This window comes from Triturus cristatus, chromosome 5_1 (assembly GCF_964204655.1).
Source record: "Triturus cristatus chromosome 5_1, aTriCri1.1, whole genome shotgun sequence".
NCBI classification, from domain to species: domain Eukaryota; kingdom Metazoa; phylum Chordata; class Amphibia; order Caudata; family Salamandridae; genus Triturus; species Triturus cristatus.
In genome coordinates, this window is record NC_140587.1 from 618,776,661 (window position 1) to 618,793,192 (window position 16,532).

General features: G+C 45.3%; 1 protein-coding gene across 5 annotated transcripts in view; it reads right to left on the bottom strand.

The window, feature by feature from the left end:
• CHD7 (chromodomain helicase DNA binding protein 7) overlaps nucleotides 1-16,532 on the bottom strand; it is an 801,383-nt gene that overhangs the window by 633,615 nt on the left and 151,236 nt on the right. For all 5 annotated transcript variants that reach the window (XM_085605557.1, XM_085605559.1, XM_085605558.1 and 2 more), the window contains exon 2: nucleotides 13,000-14,794. In XM_085605557.1, the coding sequence (XP_085461683.1) occupies nucleotides 13,000-14,625 (1,626 nt within the window). In that variant the 5' untranslated portion in view covers nucleotides 14,626-14,794. The remainder of the gene's footprint in view (nucleotides 1-12,999; nucleotides 14,795-16,532) is intronic.

The following is a 16,532-nucleotide window of genomic DNA, read 5'->3' on the forward strand; positions in this document are numbered from 1 at the left end:
TATGTGAGGTTGCTCCCGCTGAGCTACAAGAACTAGAACTCACTGGGTCACTTGGAAGCAATGAGAAGTCACCAAGGCTCTCTTAAGCTTGTTGAGCACCCTTGGGACCAATGGTATCAGGGGAAGAGCATAAGCATACACTCCTGACCATCTCATCAAAAACACATTCCACTACAGCCCCTCTTGAGAAGAATAGGCATTTTCGGTTCCCCTTCATTGCAAACAGGTATAAGTCTGACTTGCATTAACGGTAGAAAAGGTTATCCAGAGTGTGTAGGTCGAGCTCACACTCATGCCAAGGGATAGCGGACATGCTTAGCGAGTCTGCAAGGATATTGGAAACTCCTAGCACATTATCTGATGTTGAAGAGCCCAGTTCCAGATGTCAAGTGCTTTTAGAGATGGCGCAGGCAAATGCCTTTTTACCACCGCTTTGGGTACAGTGCCCAGCTCAGCGGGCCACCAATCAGGAGACCAAAGAAGTTGGGCTTGTCCAAATAACATGATTTCGGTTTTTGAAGGGTTGAGCTGTAATCTGTTATCCAACATTCAGGTAGCTATGGCTTTCATCCCAGAAGAGTATGAAGCTTTGGATTTGGATAGATTATTTCCAATGCAGAAAAGCAGCTGCATATTGTCAGTTTATGAGATAATCTCAAACCCAAAGACTGACTAGCTTAGCAAGGTGGAGGGGGGGGCATATAAATATTAAAAAGCGTAGGGCTCAGACAGGAGCCCTGGGGTACTCCATAGTCATGTAACATGGCTCTAGACTTGTAGGGGCCAAGAATGACTGTTTGGGATTTCGGGGACAGGAGGTCCGCTAACCATTTGAGTGCCATTCCACGAATTCCTATCTCCCAGAGTCTGTCAAGAAGTTGAGGATGGAACACCGTATCAAATGCAGCGGACAAGCCTAGCAAAACCAGCATTGTAGGGAGATTGGCATCAAGAGAGCATTTGATATGGTCAGTGACAACAAGCAAGGCAGTCTCAGTACTTTATAAAAGTATAAAGCCAGACTGAGAGCAGTCTAATTGCCTGTTAGCCTCAAGATAGGTTGTCAGTTGCTGACTGATGTATTTTTTCAGTAACTTAGAGGGCGGAGTGAAATAGGACTGTAGTTAGCAAGATCAGTAAAGGCTAAATTAGATATATATATATATTTTTTTAAATGGACCTGATCAAGGCCACCTTCCAATCTATGGTGACTTTACCAAACGTTATTGATAAATTGATTAAGGAGCAGAATTGCGGGGCCAATTCACAGGCAAGAAAGATTCAACAGAACTGTGGGAGGACAGACATCTGAAGGAGAGCCAGATTTCACAGAACTTAGAAGATTGAAGGGGATTTCTGGGGAGATTTCTTTGAAATTACATAAGCTGGAGGTAGAGTCACTGAGAAGAGTAGGGACTTCAAGCCTCTCATGGGGCTCAGGAGTGATAGTAGGGAGGTTTAGGTAGATCTTAATTTTGCCATTAAAATGATCAGCCAGAAGCGTCTCCAGGTTTTTAGACTTGGGCCTGGTGGTGGCAGAATGACTTATTACACGCCGCTGGAAGGTAGCAGAACCCCCACCGATAAAAGCATGGTTTCATTCAATATTAAACTGGGTGAAGGCAGAGGCGGTCTCCTGCCTGGTACGGGAACACACATTGGACCTACACAAATTTACTATTGCTACTGAATGGAATGGAATGTTGTGCATGCTTCAGAGGATGCTTGCACCGGATGACCCCCAGGATATTCCTAGCACTAATTAGTATTGTGCAATTTATGTGTCATACTGTGGGCCAAGCTCCGAGCTGTACAGTACTGTATGTCCCGCATACACCGACTCGACATTTGTGCCCTCCAAAGGTCTACATACATCAATACACGGCGGTAGAAGCGGTACTCCCTGGTATAGTGGTATAGCTTGAGGGCCATGTATTTATCTTACTCTATTCGGCTCCTGACTCCCTATACCCTACCCCCTCGGTTGGCGGATTTATTGCATTGATGTTATCTATAAAAAAAAAAATGCTTGAATGACTACACAAATTGATGTGATATGGCGGAGTGAAGCCATCGGAGTTGTATATTTATGCAAAAAAATAACTGTACATTGTTTCAACAGGGATGGACAGTCCAACTGAAGGTCAATTTGAGCTTTTTTTTGGAAGAGGAAGGATGATATTTTTTAACCAGGTTGAACTGACGGCAGTGACGCTTTCAGGCCTGTTTTCCTTTTTGTTTTGTCTTTCCTATTGTTTTGTCTTTTCTATGTACAAAACTCAAACTGGAACAAATAAAAAATATTAATAATAATATCAGCCAGGGCGTCGCAAAGAGATTGTGACGTAATTGGTTTCGAGGAGCGGGCCCTGGATTTATGAAGGAGTTGAGAATTTTAAAATGTTTTAAAGGAGTTCCCTCCCTCATCCATTTGTGTTACAATATGGGTTGTGCGAGCTGATTTAATGTTGCGATGGTATGCAGTTAGGGCCAGTTTATAGACATTTGTCAGCTGGGAGATTAGTCAAACGCCATCTCCTTTCCAGTCTTTTACAGGAAGCTTTTTCAGTCCTTCGATCAGGCGTATACCAAGGAGCATGAGGTCTACGAGAGCATTTTTTGCCAAGGCTGTGAGGGGCGATATTGTCAAAAGCCGAAATCAATAATATGTTGAAGTTGGAGAGCGCTAGGATAACATCAGCGATGTCAGAGGGCAATAGGGGCACTTGTTCTTTAGCCCATGCAAGCGGGGTAACTTTTTGCTACTGTCTACATGGCTTGTTACGGCACATAGGAACAGGACTTTATCTTGAGGGCGGGGAGATGAAAACAAATAAGTGAATCAGACCAAAGTGCGGGTTTCGGAGGGTCAATGCTAACTAGATGCGTCATTGAGAAAATTAAGTCAAGGGTGTGACCTGCAGAGTAAGTTGGTCCCGTAACTTGTTGGTGTAGCCCCAACGTTTTCAAGTGAGAAAGTAGTTGGTTAGTGTCAGGGTTTATAGTGTCTTCACCATGGAAGTTAAAATCTCCCAACTGAAGAAACTGCTGGGTAGAAAGAACATGGGGGGCGGGGGCTATGAATTCTAAAAGACAATGGCTGAAATGTTTTTTGGGCCAGGTAGGTGATAGGTTCCTTTCCAAGAGGTTGGGGGAAAGGTCAAATTTGAAGACACATGATTCTAACCAGTTTTCTGAGATGTAGTCAATTAATGTTGCCTTAACAGGTTTTTAAAAAGAAATATAGCGATACTCCCAACAGCCTTACTAACCCTATCTAGTCTAAGTATTTTAAAATTGGCCGGAAGAGCGAATGAAATAGAAGGGGTAGAAGTGGGACTTAGTCACGGTTCAGTGAGAAATCCTATCTCGTAGGAGGAGAGAGAAAGAAAGTCCCAAAGTTCACAGCATGTTTCGGTAAGGATCTCATATTGAGAAGAAAGCAGTTTAAGCTATCGCCAGGGGTAACACCGTCATGGTGTAGAGGCTTAGAAGGGCCCAAAGAAACTGCTGGCAAACGAAAATCATTGCAGGGATTAGGATATGAGAGTTAAATACCTTTAGAAAAAAGCAGACTTTGAAGTCTACATTTTAGACAGGGTACATGGCCTGTTAAGAGTTGAAGGGTGGAAGCATAGGCAGAGGAGTTAACCTCTTGCGAGTGGTCAAGAAGCTTCAGCTGTTCACAGAATATCTGATAGTATGGGAATAAGAGTGCTCCACGATAAAAGGAGCAGGGGTTCTGGCTCCTGGAGACGGCCTGGCGTGGATGAGCACAGATGGGCTTGCCTTTGATGCACATTTGGCGCAGCCACTGCTCGTCAGCATTGGCAAAATATAGCCGGCCGTGTGTGACGTGAGGGAGGGGGCTGGGCAGCCAGTGAGTGAAGAGAGAAAGTGAAGATGTACTGCCTCCACGTAAACTGCACCAGCCGGGGTATTGTAGGCAACATCCGATCTGAAGTGATGTCACAGGGTTTGCACGGCAATGCACCACAGCAACTGGACGGTAAATATGGTTCAGCTGTGTAAACGCACGGACCAATGGGAGGGAGAAGGCTGCAGCGCATCTACCTATCAGGGAGAGGTTTCCATAGTCTGGAGGCTGGCATATGACTGCCGACGCCCTTGCAGCTATATGCGCCAACTTTATTGGAAGAAGACCTGAAACATTTCCTTGATAGGTAATGCACAGTAGACTCCTCCCTCCCATTGGTCCTTGCGTTTTACAGCTCAAATGGGCGTTTGTTTGCGAGGGGTGCACAGTGATTCCTTCTGTAGGCCCCCTTAAGTGCTGTTCCCCAGTCTATGCACTCGTGGTGTGACCCTGCGTCTCTGCTGCTGATGGGGGTTCTTCCCTTGTCTAACCAGGAGCGGACACTGAACAGTAACTGTTCAGTGTCCGCTCCTCTGGCAGTCATCAGTCCGCACCGAGGCGGCGCGCACCGAACCCATGTCTCCGGAATGTTGGGCTGCATGGGATGCTAGTGTCCTGTCTTCCTGCCTGGTGGCAGAGTACAACTTCAGCTTCCCGTCCCTGGCCTGGATAAAGGGGGCTGCAGCTTCGACAACCAGGAGCCAGTGACCTTTTGACTGCTCTGCCACTTCTCACACACATTTGGGAGGCTGGAGAGCGTCAATGAATTCCATGACCATCGGCTCCTGGCAGGCAGGCAGAGAGCTGGGTACATCTATACGAGTGTGGGATGGAGTGCATTGCATGTCTGTACAGTGCCAAGTGTACGCACGCTGCCCCGTGCCTATACAGGGCCTTATAATGAGGGGCAGCCCGCTACTCCGCCTGTGCAGCGAATTCCACTGAATTATTTTTGTAAATCCAGGAGCTCCGCCCACCCCTACTTTGGACAGGTTTGTTCATGTCAACCAAGTCATGGCTTTCCTCACTGCTGGAGTTATTCAAATAACTTCTAAGGGCCCCTGTGCCTGGAGCCATTGATTGTCCAATTCCCCTTGAAGTGGAAGCATCTGTAGATGGTAATTTGGGATAAGAGGGATGTTAAAAGCAAAACGACAATCGTGAACATTGCCTGCGCCATCTTGTCTGGTGGAAATTTCTATGTGCACATAAGCTACAGTCATTTTAATCTATCACAGCCATTTTGTACTCTGTTGGTCACCTTCGTTTCACCCTGCCCTTACTAGCATCCCTCTGACCGACCTGGTATGTGTGCTGGGGGCTATAAACTCCATTGCCACAACAAACCTCAGCGCCACTTGCTGCCACAAACTCGTTTTTCCTCTAATCTAGGTTTACAGGCAAACCTTTGGACACTCTACCCCTCACTGCACCTAGTTACACAAACAGGTTCCAAACACCAAAAAGACTCTTGCAACATGATTTATTGCACTGTAAACAGCAAGACTTGTTTTTACCAACAATGGGACCTGTTTTCATCAACAGAACGGACTCTTAGATCTGGCCAGTCTCACATGTTTTAGATCCTGAAGCAAGGTCCAGCTGCAAGATAAGATGGTCTGTTTGACCTGGGTGGGAAGAGAATTACTGTTGGGCTTGTGTGACAACCTGCCCGGGCCGGGGACTCCAAGCTTTTGTAACCATGTTGAGGAAACAAATGCATTGTGTCAAACCTGTATAAAAGGAAGAGCCAAAGGAGTTAACTGCAGAACACCTCCCTCATACATCCCGGTGTCTGCAGTTGACGTGATCTCCTCATGAGAAATAAACCTTTTTCTTGTCTTCCAGTTTCCAGCGCTTGCCTCATTTTGATAGCGAACCCAACGTGAATTAAAGGTGGAACCCTGCACCAGGCAGCATTGAGGGTCTTAGAAGACTCGCTGCCTTTCACAAACTGGCGCCCAAACGTGAGGGCTCATCAGCGACTTGTGGGTTCGGTAGAGAGGTCCTAACGACAGAGTGAACAACTAAACGATTGGGGTATACCTGCCTAAGAAGACCCTCGTCTGGCTGCCGATCGACTGAACTTCACCGGTTCCGAATGAACCTCTCTCGAGTGACCTGCGGTCCCGACTGGGACCTTAGAGGAACGCCACATTGATTGTTGGAGTGAGAGGACAACCAGGCACTGGAAGGGGAAGACTAAGAACTGTCCATACGGTCCGGGTTAGGTTGTGAAAAACTACTTAAATTGATTGAATAGTTTGATTGAAATACTAGTATTCCTTTTTTATTGAGTTATTTGAGACATTCCCTGCTTGCAAACAACGAAGAATAGGAATATTCTCTCTTTGCAGACAGCGAAGGACAGGTAGTGCAGACTTTGTCTAAATTAATTGAGATATTCATTTTAACCGATAAATACGTCATGCCTGTTTTCTCAAGATTGTTTGTAATTGTTGTGGACCGGACCATTTGTTGGAGGTAAGTCAGCCGCCGCCGCTGGAAGTCACCCCTAACAAGGACATGTACGTAAAGTATGGATTAGCCACCGTAGCTTATAGCAAACTATGGCATAAATACACTAGGAAGGACCGGGTAAATCAGAGGCCACTAACGGGATCTTTCGATCCCGCTAAAAGAGAAACGTTAGAATTAGCTCTCCACAAAAAGAAAACTAGACTAGCCATGTTTGACAGTTTTGGTTTATGGCGAAAAGAGGCAGCTCAAAGAAAGAAGAGACGAAGCTAGACAAGATAAAGAAACGCGAAAATCAGCTTACCAAGCCTGTAAAAAGTTAGAAGAAAAACTAAAAGAAAAAGAAATCGATAAAAAGGAATAGGAATCAAAAATATCAGGTTAATGCCCCGTTAGAACGCCCTCAACTCTTTACCCCGAATTACCAGCAAAACAAAGGGTAGATGATGATTTATTGTTAGGTCCCCCAATCATATACATGCCACCCCCTTACGCCCCTACTCATCACGTAGTACAACGCCAGGGCCCCCAAAGTATAGCCGGAGGTGGCATGATCGCCTCAGTCTCCACCGCCTCTGCTCCCACTGAGTCACCCACACCAAATGGCTCATCTAAGGATACAGTAGTAGAGGTAGGATCAAAAGAAAAAGGAGCGCCCAGGGTCCCGCGATTAAGTACAAATGAGCGAGCAGGCATTGATAAAATAGTTAAAGCCCTCATAGATAGGAAGGAGACAGAAGATTATGTAACTAGCATATGCAACTCCTACGTTGAAAATCACAAACGATACTTTATTGTACGTCTGTTACCACACTCTTACTGCATATGAAGAGAAATACCAAGATGTAGGGCCCGAGCGACTAGTAGCTCTCCATAGAAAAGTAGACACTGGAGATGAAGGCGACAACGATGTTACAGAACTCTTTTCATCCACACTGGAAGTATTCCGTCACCTTGTGGAACAAGGACGGATAGATAAGGACAGGACATCTAAGATAGCAGGACCCCGGTGGAAAAAACAGATAGCATGATGCCGATAAAAGAAGCTGACCCTTATTGGGTACCTCCTAGAGGACAAGGGACTCATGACGATATGAACCATCAAGATGCTAGAGGAAGGGTGGTCTACAATTAGGTGTATCAGCCATGGAACAGACAGGACATTTTGACGTTCCGTAAATCTTTACCTGATTTACGAAAAAAAAACACCGCCTTTTACACCGAACTAGGTACCGCTCTGGGATCAACAATAATGACACTTGCCGACAGACTTGTTCCTCTGGTTATGTTTGCCAGCAGATGTGTGGAAAAAGATTAGGAAAATAGACCATACCGAACTGCTTGGTCATACCTGGGAACAACTAAACACACTAGATAAACAGCGGAACCCTGGTCAAAAACCGGTTAAAGCAATATTGGACCTCCCTGACAAAATAGTACAGAAAGTGAAAACGCTGATCCCAGAGAAAAAGATAGACTGGTCCGTAGTAACCGCGTGCCGCCAGAAACCACAAGAGGATGTCTCAGCGTATTTCACCGGATTTGAAACGGTGTTCTCAGATTACAGTGGACAAGACATGTCCACTGCAACCGGACACCACTTATTTGTGCAGAACTACGTCAAAGGACTACTGCCAGATGTATCCCAGAAATTACAAGCCAGCGAAAGTAGTTGGGCAGCATCTAAACCGGCGGCCATTCAACAAATGGCCCAGTACTATGAGCATCAGAAGAACGAAAATGACAGGGCTACAGAGAGGAAAAAGAAGGACTTGAAGGAAAGGGTGATCGCACAACTCCAGGGGGCGAATACAGGAAGGGAGCAATATAGGGGAGGATACCAGCAGAATACCCCTAGAGTACAGCCACCTAGAAACAATTCATCGACATCATATGTGGGACGCCAAGACCTAGGCAGGATCAATGTGCATTTTGCAAAGAATATGGACACTGGAAAACCCAATGCCCGGCTTTGTTAGGAGCTGGTGGGGGCGAGGGAAATAGCAAGTGGACAGAGAGGAAGAGGACGTGGGAGAGGGTACGCGAGTGAAGCAAACGAGGAAAGGCCAGGAAGAGTGAACGCATTTGACCATACCAAACAGAATCAGTACCAACAGACAGATTATGACAATACGTACGACTTTACATAGGACAGCCAGGGGCAAGGGAGGGATCCAGTCGAGCTTATGTTACCGCTGAGGTCCTGGGCACAAAGTCGCCATTTTTGGTAGACACAGGAGCAACATGTAGTACACTATCCAAACGACTGATTCCAAGGGCACCCTTGTCAGGCTCACATGTGACCTCAATAGGATTTGACGGTACGCCCACCACCAACCCTTTGTCCCGACCGATCCCTTTTAACCTTGACAATAGTGTCGAAACAACATTCCTCCTCTCTTCTAACACCCCAGACGCCATTATGGGTCTCGACCTTTTGAAACACTTCCATGCGACTATCAGATACTCACCAGACGGAGTGCGTGTCATCCTGTATGACAACCCTCAGCACCATAGAGAGAACCCTTCTCAGCACACGTTTCCCATCTCCGAGACGGACGCATCCCTACTGGACACTTTGCCATCACACTTATGGGCTAAAGCGGATTCAGACGTAGGAAGAATGATGATTGACCCAGTACACGTAACAATACGACAGGACGCAACCCTACCGAAAGTACCGCAGTACAAAATATCGCCAGAGGGTGAGAAGGCACTGACAGAGATCATACACTCTTTGGTAGAGGCAGGGGTGGTAGAGGAAGTAGTGAGCAACGTTTGTAACAGTCCCATACTACCGATTGTAAAGGGAGAGGGAGACGGAAAAGCCTATCGCTTCATCATTGACCTGCGGGAGATAAACAAAATCGTAGTGTCACAATACCCAGTAGTTTCCGACATCACAACAATTTTGACTTTAATCCCCTCCGCTGCCACCACCTTCACTGTAATTGACCTAAAAAACACACTCTTTTCCATACCTATACACGAGGACAGCCGCTATCTATTTGGATTCACCCTAAACTCCCGTTCATACAGGTTCTGCAGAGCACCTCAGGGGTACACTGAGAGCCCAAGCATCTATAGTCAGGTACTTAAAAGACAATTGGACGCGATACAATTGCCAGTTGGAGTGGCACTAATACAATATGTAGACGACATCCTTCTAGCAGCAGACACCATACCAATAACTGTCACAGCCACCATCAAATTACTCCATTTTCTTGCTGAGAATGGTCACAAGGTCTCCCGAAAGAAATTGCAGTTCTGTAAATCACAAGTGACCTATTTGGGTCACCTTTTATCAAAAGAAGGGAGGAAACTCACGCTTGACAGGATCCAGACAATTCTAGACACCCCTGTCCCCAAAGATCAGAAGCAAGTCCGCTCTTTTATAGGTCTCACCTCATTTTGCCGACAGTGGTTACCAAACTTTAGCCTCATTGTCAAACCCCTTCTCTCCCTCCTGGCTAAAGACATCCCCTCGCCTCTCCCCTGGACCCCCGAATGCCTGTCAGCAGCCTTTAAAGAACTATGCAATGCCCTTTGTTCAGCGCCTGTCCTAGGTACCCCAGATTACTCCAAACCATTCTTCCTCTACACGCACGAGAGGGAGGGATGTGCATCGTCTGTCCCAACACAATCAATTGGTCACAAACAACGCCCTTCTGCATATTTCTCTGCCACCCTCGATCCAGTAGCCAGAGCGCTGCCAGCGTGCTTGCGTGCTGTTGCAGCTGCAGCAGTATCGATACGCCAGAGCGAAGGAATAGTGCTCTCCAATCCAGTCACTGTTTTAGTACCCCATGCAGTCGACACACTACTAAACCAGACCAAAACCCAACACTTGACTAGCGCCCGACTGACAGGATATGAGTTGACCCTGCTAGCACTGCACATTACTCTAAAGCGATGCACCACCCTCAATCCAGCCACACTGTTACCCCTACCCAAAAATGATCCTAGCGTAATGCCACTACACGACTGTGTGACACTAACCGATGAACAAACAAAGTAGAATAGATCTCAGAGACACCGCCTTTCTAAAACCAGATGGAGAACTATGGGTGGATGGTTCATGCATCAAACTCCCCGACGGCACCACCTCGGCTGCATACGCTGTCACCACAGTCCAAACCGTTCTGGAAACAACCCGTATTACCCAACGTTCAGCCCAGGCTGCAGAACTCTTTGCCCTCACACGAGCATGTATCGTAGCGAGTGACACGACAGTTAACATATACATCGGCAGCCAATATGCCTTCGGGGTGGTTCACCATTTTGGGATCTTATGGAAAGAAAGAGGGTTCCTGACTTCACACGGTACACCCATCCTGCATGGATATTTAGTCTCCACCTTGACGCAAGCAGTCCTCCTCCCCAAGAAGTTACCAGTGATAAAATGCCAACCACATAAGAAAGTGACTGATCTCATTGGACAGGGAAATGCACTAGCAGACGTTACTGTCCGAGCCATGGCAGCAGACAGAACTACGACACGAATGTATGTGACCAGGTCACAAGCTGAAAAATGGACTGACGCTAGGACCACTGTAAGGGACATACAGACTACAGGCACACAAGACTAATTGACAGAGTGGGAAAAGGTGGGACTAAAAGACGAGGAAGATTGCTGGAGAACTAAAGACGGAAATAAATGGCTGTTACCCAATGCCTACCTCATCCCCATATTGACCATGGCACATTTACCAGCACACATAGGCTCCACCCCCACGATTGAACCAATCACCAGAGTATGGTATAATGTCAAGATAGCAGAATCTGCAAAACGCATAGTACAACAATGTATAGTCTGCCTACAACACAACCCAGGGAAGGGGACAGTAGTACCATGGGGACGGGTTGGAGTCCCTGACCACCCCTTTGAAATCCTTCAAATGGATTACATTCAACTAGAGAGATGCCATGGTCTAAAATATGTCCTGGTGGTTGCGTGCGCTTTTAGCAAATGGGTGGAGGCATATCCCACCCGCGACAATACCGCCTTAGTCACTGCAAAAGTATTGCTGAAAGAATTGTTCCCCCCGATACGGCCTTTGCAGAATTTTATGGAGCAGCAACAGCCCCCACTTCGTAGCCGAGGTGATACAGAACATACTGAGAGGGTTGTGGGTAAAACAAAAGTTCCATGCCGTCTTCCACCCCCAATCAGCGGGCCTGGTAGAGAGACAATGCAACAGTGAAGCTAAAACTAGCCAAAATAGTTCCCACGACCGGGTTGAAATGGCCCGACGCCCTTCCATTGGCATTGCTATCAATGCGCTCCACCCCAACCAAACTCAGACAGAAAAATTCTAATATCAGAATGTTGTGGCCGCTCTGTAACCCCAAAATCCTACACCTCAATAGCACACCCACTGTTGATGGGATCAAGGACATTACAAATACAGTTAAATAAGAAACAACTGACTCAATAAGTAACTACTAGGGCAGAATTAGACATTTATGAGGATTAGAAAAATGTTATAAGTACAATACAGAGATAATAAAGTGCTTGGGCAGCAAGTCAAAATCAATAATAAGCAAAGTTCCAAATATGCAGCAAAATCAGTGAGGAATCGAACAGCATCTCTATTAGCACCCAAAATCACCTGGTTCACCCACAAATTCGAGGGATTATATAGGAAATTTGCTCATAAGAAAGCAAAGTGCAAAGGTGTGAGCAAAATTAATGTGTTTTCAAAATATTCAGAAATAAGACTTCAGAATCCACCTACAGACTTACTACCTAAGCTCAATTAATATTGATTCAGACCCTTCTGACCTAGCATCATCTGGAGGTGTCTGAACAAACTCTTTACATAAAAAGTGAGCACTGTGAAGAAATACAATATTGCACACAAGCGTAAAAAACTTGGGATGAAGGAGACAATACAGAGCTCCTTCTGGAGTCTTCTTAGAGAAGTGTCATTCAGCAATAAACTAACATAGCTTGCTGACAGCAGCAAAAATAATAATAAATATATCGCAAACATGAGGCATCCATTTTGAACAAGATGACTTTGGACGTCTGGTTAGCATAAGTCATGCAAAATGCACTTTAACAGGTCATATCAAAATAATTTCAAAGGCAATAGCATTGTATCCCTATGCACATGAACGAGGGATGATTAGTGTATTGCACCTCATTAATAATGCTGAATTTTGATTAATGCACAAAAGCGTCCTCGATGTGTTCAGTTGAGTCATCACACAAAGCAAGAAAAACATACAGGTTTTAAACTAGGACTTGGCGGGACAGTACATTACACAAGTTAATCAATCCCTGCACAGATTTTACCCATCATTCTGCTACATGCCAGGGTATTCAGTTTACAAATGAGTAACATGTACTTTTAACATACCAAGTTACAGGAGTTTAGTTGGATTCACTATTCAAGATGATTTCAAAGTATCTGTAAAGTAGACATTCAACCTTTCCACTGAATAATTGGCCTTTAGGAGAAAGATGCGGGAAACCAATTGCATGTAACTATGCTCACAATTTTCCACAATGTTTTATGAACTGCTGCAGCAAGAACTGATTTTAACAAATTGTGGATGGGAAATTTACCACTTGACTAGAAGCACACAAACATACAATAGATATATAGATACACACACAATTTTTTTTTTAGCCTTACCTGAAGGACAGGCACTTTTTGAGGCGTGTTCTGAGGTGACAAGTGAAGCTGTGTCCATGACTGATGATGTTGATGTGGAGGAGGTGAAGACTGATGATGCATTGCTGAATGGGCTTGCATTGAAGGACAGTTTGTCATTTGCTGCTGAAAAGACTGCTGTTGACTTGGATGTTGTCCAGCCATCAATCGTTCTTGTATTGCCTGTGGAGTTGCCTGGCTAACACCAGGACAACCATTTGGTCTCATGTGCCCACCCATCTCCCTTTGTGTTGGAGACATGCCCACAAAAGGCTGACTCTGTTGCATGTTTCTGGGAGCCATATTCCTCTGTCCCATTCCCATTCCACCTGGGGGTTGGTGCTGTGGTGGAGGATGGGAAATATTTGGATAAGTTACAACTTCTATGGGTATTCCAGCACTACCAGGCCGAACTTGTGGAGGTGGGGTTCCAGTTGGATTACTCATTGCTTTTAAGGGTGACATGGGAGGAGGAGAAGAGTAGGTTCCCTGAGGCTGTGATGGGTGCATAGTTTGTGTACTCATTTGGTTAAGTGATCCACTGGGGTGAATGGGCTGCTGGTGCATTAGTCCTGGACCACTGCTGGATGGAAATCCGACAGCATTTGGGTATCTAGGAATAGATTGATTCATCGGAGTGTTATTTGTAAGGCCTAAATTCGGATTCATCCCTGTATTGTTAACCAATCCCTGATTTAAATTACCATAAGGATAACGCGAATACTGTCCTGAGTTAAGAGTAGGCGATGGTACTGTCTGGCTTCGAGAATTAAAATTAAGATTTTGTGTCCTAACAGTACCCTGCTGATGATTAGGAGAAAATCGGGGACTATGAACAGGCTCTGTATGGTGGGAAGGGGGGTGATGATGAAACTGTTGTACTGAATGACGTAAAGATGGTCCCATGTTGGGATTCTGATGGGGTACATGAGACAAGTGGCCTGATGCTGAAGAACCAAGAAAAGGATTGCCCCGATTCATGCCATCAGGACCCTGCGGAAACTGATTCATCCTCTGCTGTTGTGGTGGGCCATGCTGTTGCATTGAAAAATCGCGAGTCATGAAATTTCCCAATTGCTGAATGTGCGGACCATGGCTCTGGCCTGGTGGCCCTGAAGGTGCTGGAGGCTGCTGTTGCGGATGTTGGTAGGGAGCTCTGATCTGATCTGGTACCTGAACAGCTCTCGGCCCCCACATGGAGCCACTATCCACAAATGGCTGGGCATGCCTTTCATTTTGCATGGCCGAGTAGCCTCCTATTTGACCACCACCATGAGGAACTGGGGGATTGTGGTACTGCGAATGTGGAGATGCTATTCCGTTACCAGGAGCATTATTCATCATTCTGGTGGGCTGATCCATAAGATGGATCTTTTGCTGCTCGTATTGGTTATAGTGATCAAAGTGAGACAACTTTGTTTGATTTTGATGTGGAGGAGTATGATGTAGAGAGGACTGCAAAGAAACAAACCCTTGATCCATTGTAATCGGCTGCCCCAAAGGGTTAACTGCATTTTCAGAGTAATCACATTCTCCAAGCCCTTCCAAACCTTCACTGAAAAGATTTCCATCCTCACCAAACAAACTCAACATTCCTTGATCCGCCATCTTTTACCACTTGGTTCCAAAGATCAACAACCAGAGCAAGCAAGTCTGTGCTACACCTCACTAAGGTGTTTGTCTTAAAAGCCGTTAATCCTTAAATTATCTCCTTCATGTCATTCCATACTTCGATTCTTTGGGCCACGGAGCGTCAGGGAAATTCGGCTTCCAAGTCCTACGAAAAACACAAAAAACGTTGTATTTAGTTATTGTTTCAGACTATTACTAGACCCTGTTTTGAATATCAGAAAACACACATCTGCATTTAAATTGCATCTATTCACTGCACTTCTTAGCATTCCATTCTCGGATTAAATAGAACAAAAGAGTACAATATACGGCAATAGCTTTAGCTGCCACAACACACAGCTGTATGAATATCGTCAAGCAGCCCATCTGTTGAACTGAGGCCACGAAAATGCTCTAGTTACCAACAGCATGCCCCTAACCTTATTCCCCTGAGCAGCATAATTAGATAATCAGGGAGCGCCATCGACTGGATCCAACCACTAGATGGCAGAATAATTCACAGCATGTTAAATCCGGAAAACGATTCACGCTGCAAAAAGCTAGAGATCGTGATGAAGCTCTCTAGATACATAAGTAAGAGGAGGGTATGTAAAAGTCAAAGATTAGTACACGGTATGTTAAAAAATGGCCTGTATACTGCGTTTGGCAATACTTTTCATCAAAGAGTTAAAATAAACAGTGTGCAAACAAAGATATAGAATTTATTATGAACCTATTGTTTTAGAGATCTATTTTGTTTGGGTAGGATCCAGCTGGAGGGGGAAATGTAAAATAAAAGCTCAAACCATGTGCAAGGGCGTGCAGCTGCTACAACAGGCTCCGATATGACCGCCTGCCTGAGAGATCGTGCCAGAATGTTGTTTGTTGCTGACAGAGGAAGTTCAGTCATCGCGTTCATCCTTCCGCGCCCTCGCCCCCACCGACCTCTCCAGGCACAGTGGTTACCAGTGACGTAAAGGCTCAATGTGTGCTTGCCCAACGAGGATCATCGCTGCGGCAGGCTCTAAAGATGCTCCGTATGGATCTCTCTGCAGAGAATTCTCAAACCTCAAGCTGCACACAAAAACAAGGAGAAACGGACTTCATGCAGATTTAAGGGCAGGAGCAGTATTTGCAAACAAATCTATAAAACACTAATCTTAAACATACACCGATAGGGGGCATTCCATTTCTGAAGGTGTAAGCACAAATGGCATGTTCTAAATCAAAAGGGGGAAAAACCGCATATTAACCCCTGCTGCAATCCAGGGCATGCGTGTTTACATATATTCCGAGTTCTGATCCATCCATTATAAAGTATGCAAAAATTATGCATAACAAATTATAAAGTTTCATGGGGCCCTAATACAATCCTTGCTGAGAGGATTTATATATGTGCCTTAATGCGCTGCTACTATACAGTCGGCCAAAATGGTCTCCCAACCCTCAGTTACCTATTCGAACACGCCCGTATACCCACTTTGACAACTCCATGCCTTTGGAAACACCATCGGTGGCAGATAAATCAAAACTGACTCTTCCCACCAATGCAACGAATACCTTTCTAGGTCGGGCCAGCTAGAGGTTAGCAGTATTGCCAATGTTATGTAATAAAAAATAATTAAAAAATACAACATTATATACATATAGGAGCGTTGGGCTGGCTCTCGGCGTCCAGTGTTCTTTCTAACTATCATTCGAATTTACCCAAACACATGGCATGAGCAATGGGTCAGTCGCTTCAGCTATCGGCTCTCGTGCACTGTGAGTGACTGTTTAACTTGATCAAGTGTGCATACCTGCCTTTAAATAAATGCACTTTACTGTCGGGGATGGTGGTCTAATCCTTTACCATTGAAAACTTTTCTTTCCATTCATTATCGGTGTTCTGAATTTTAGCCAAG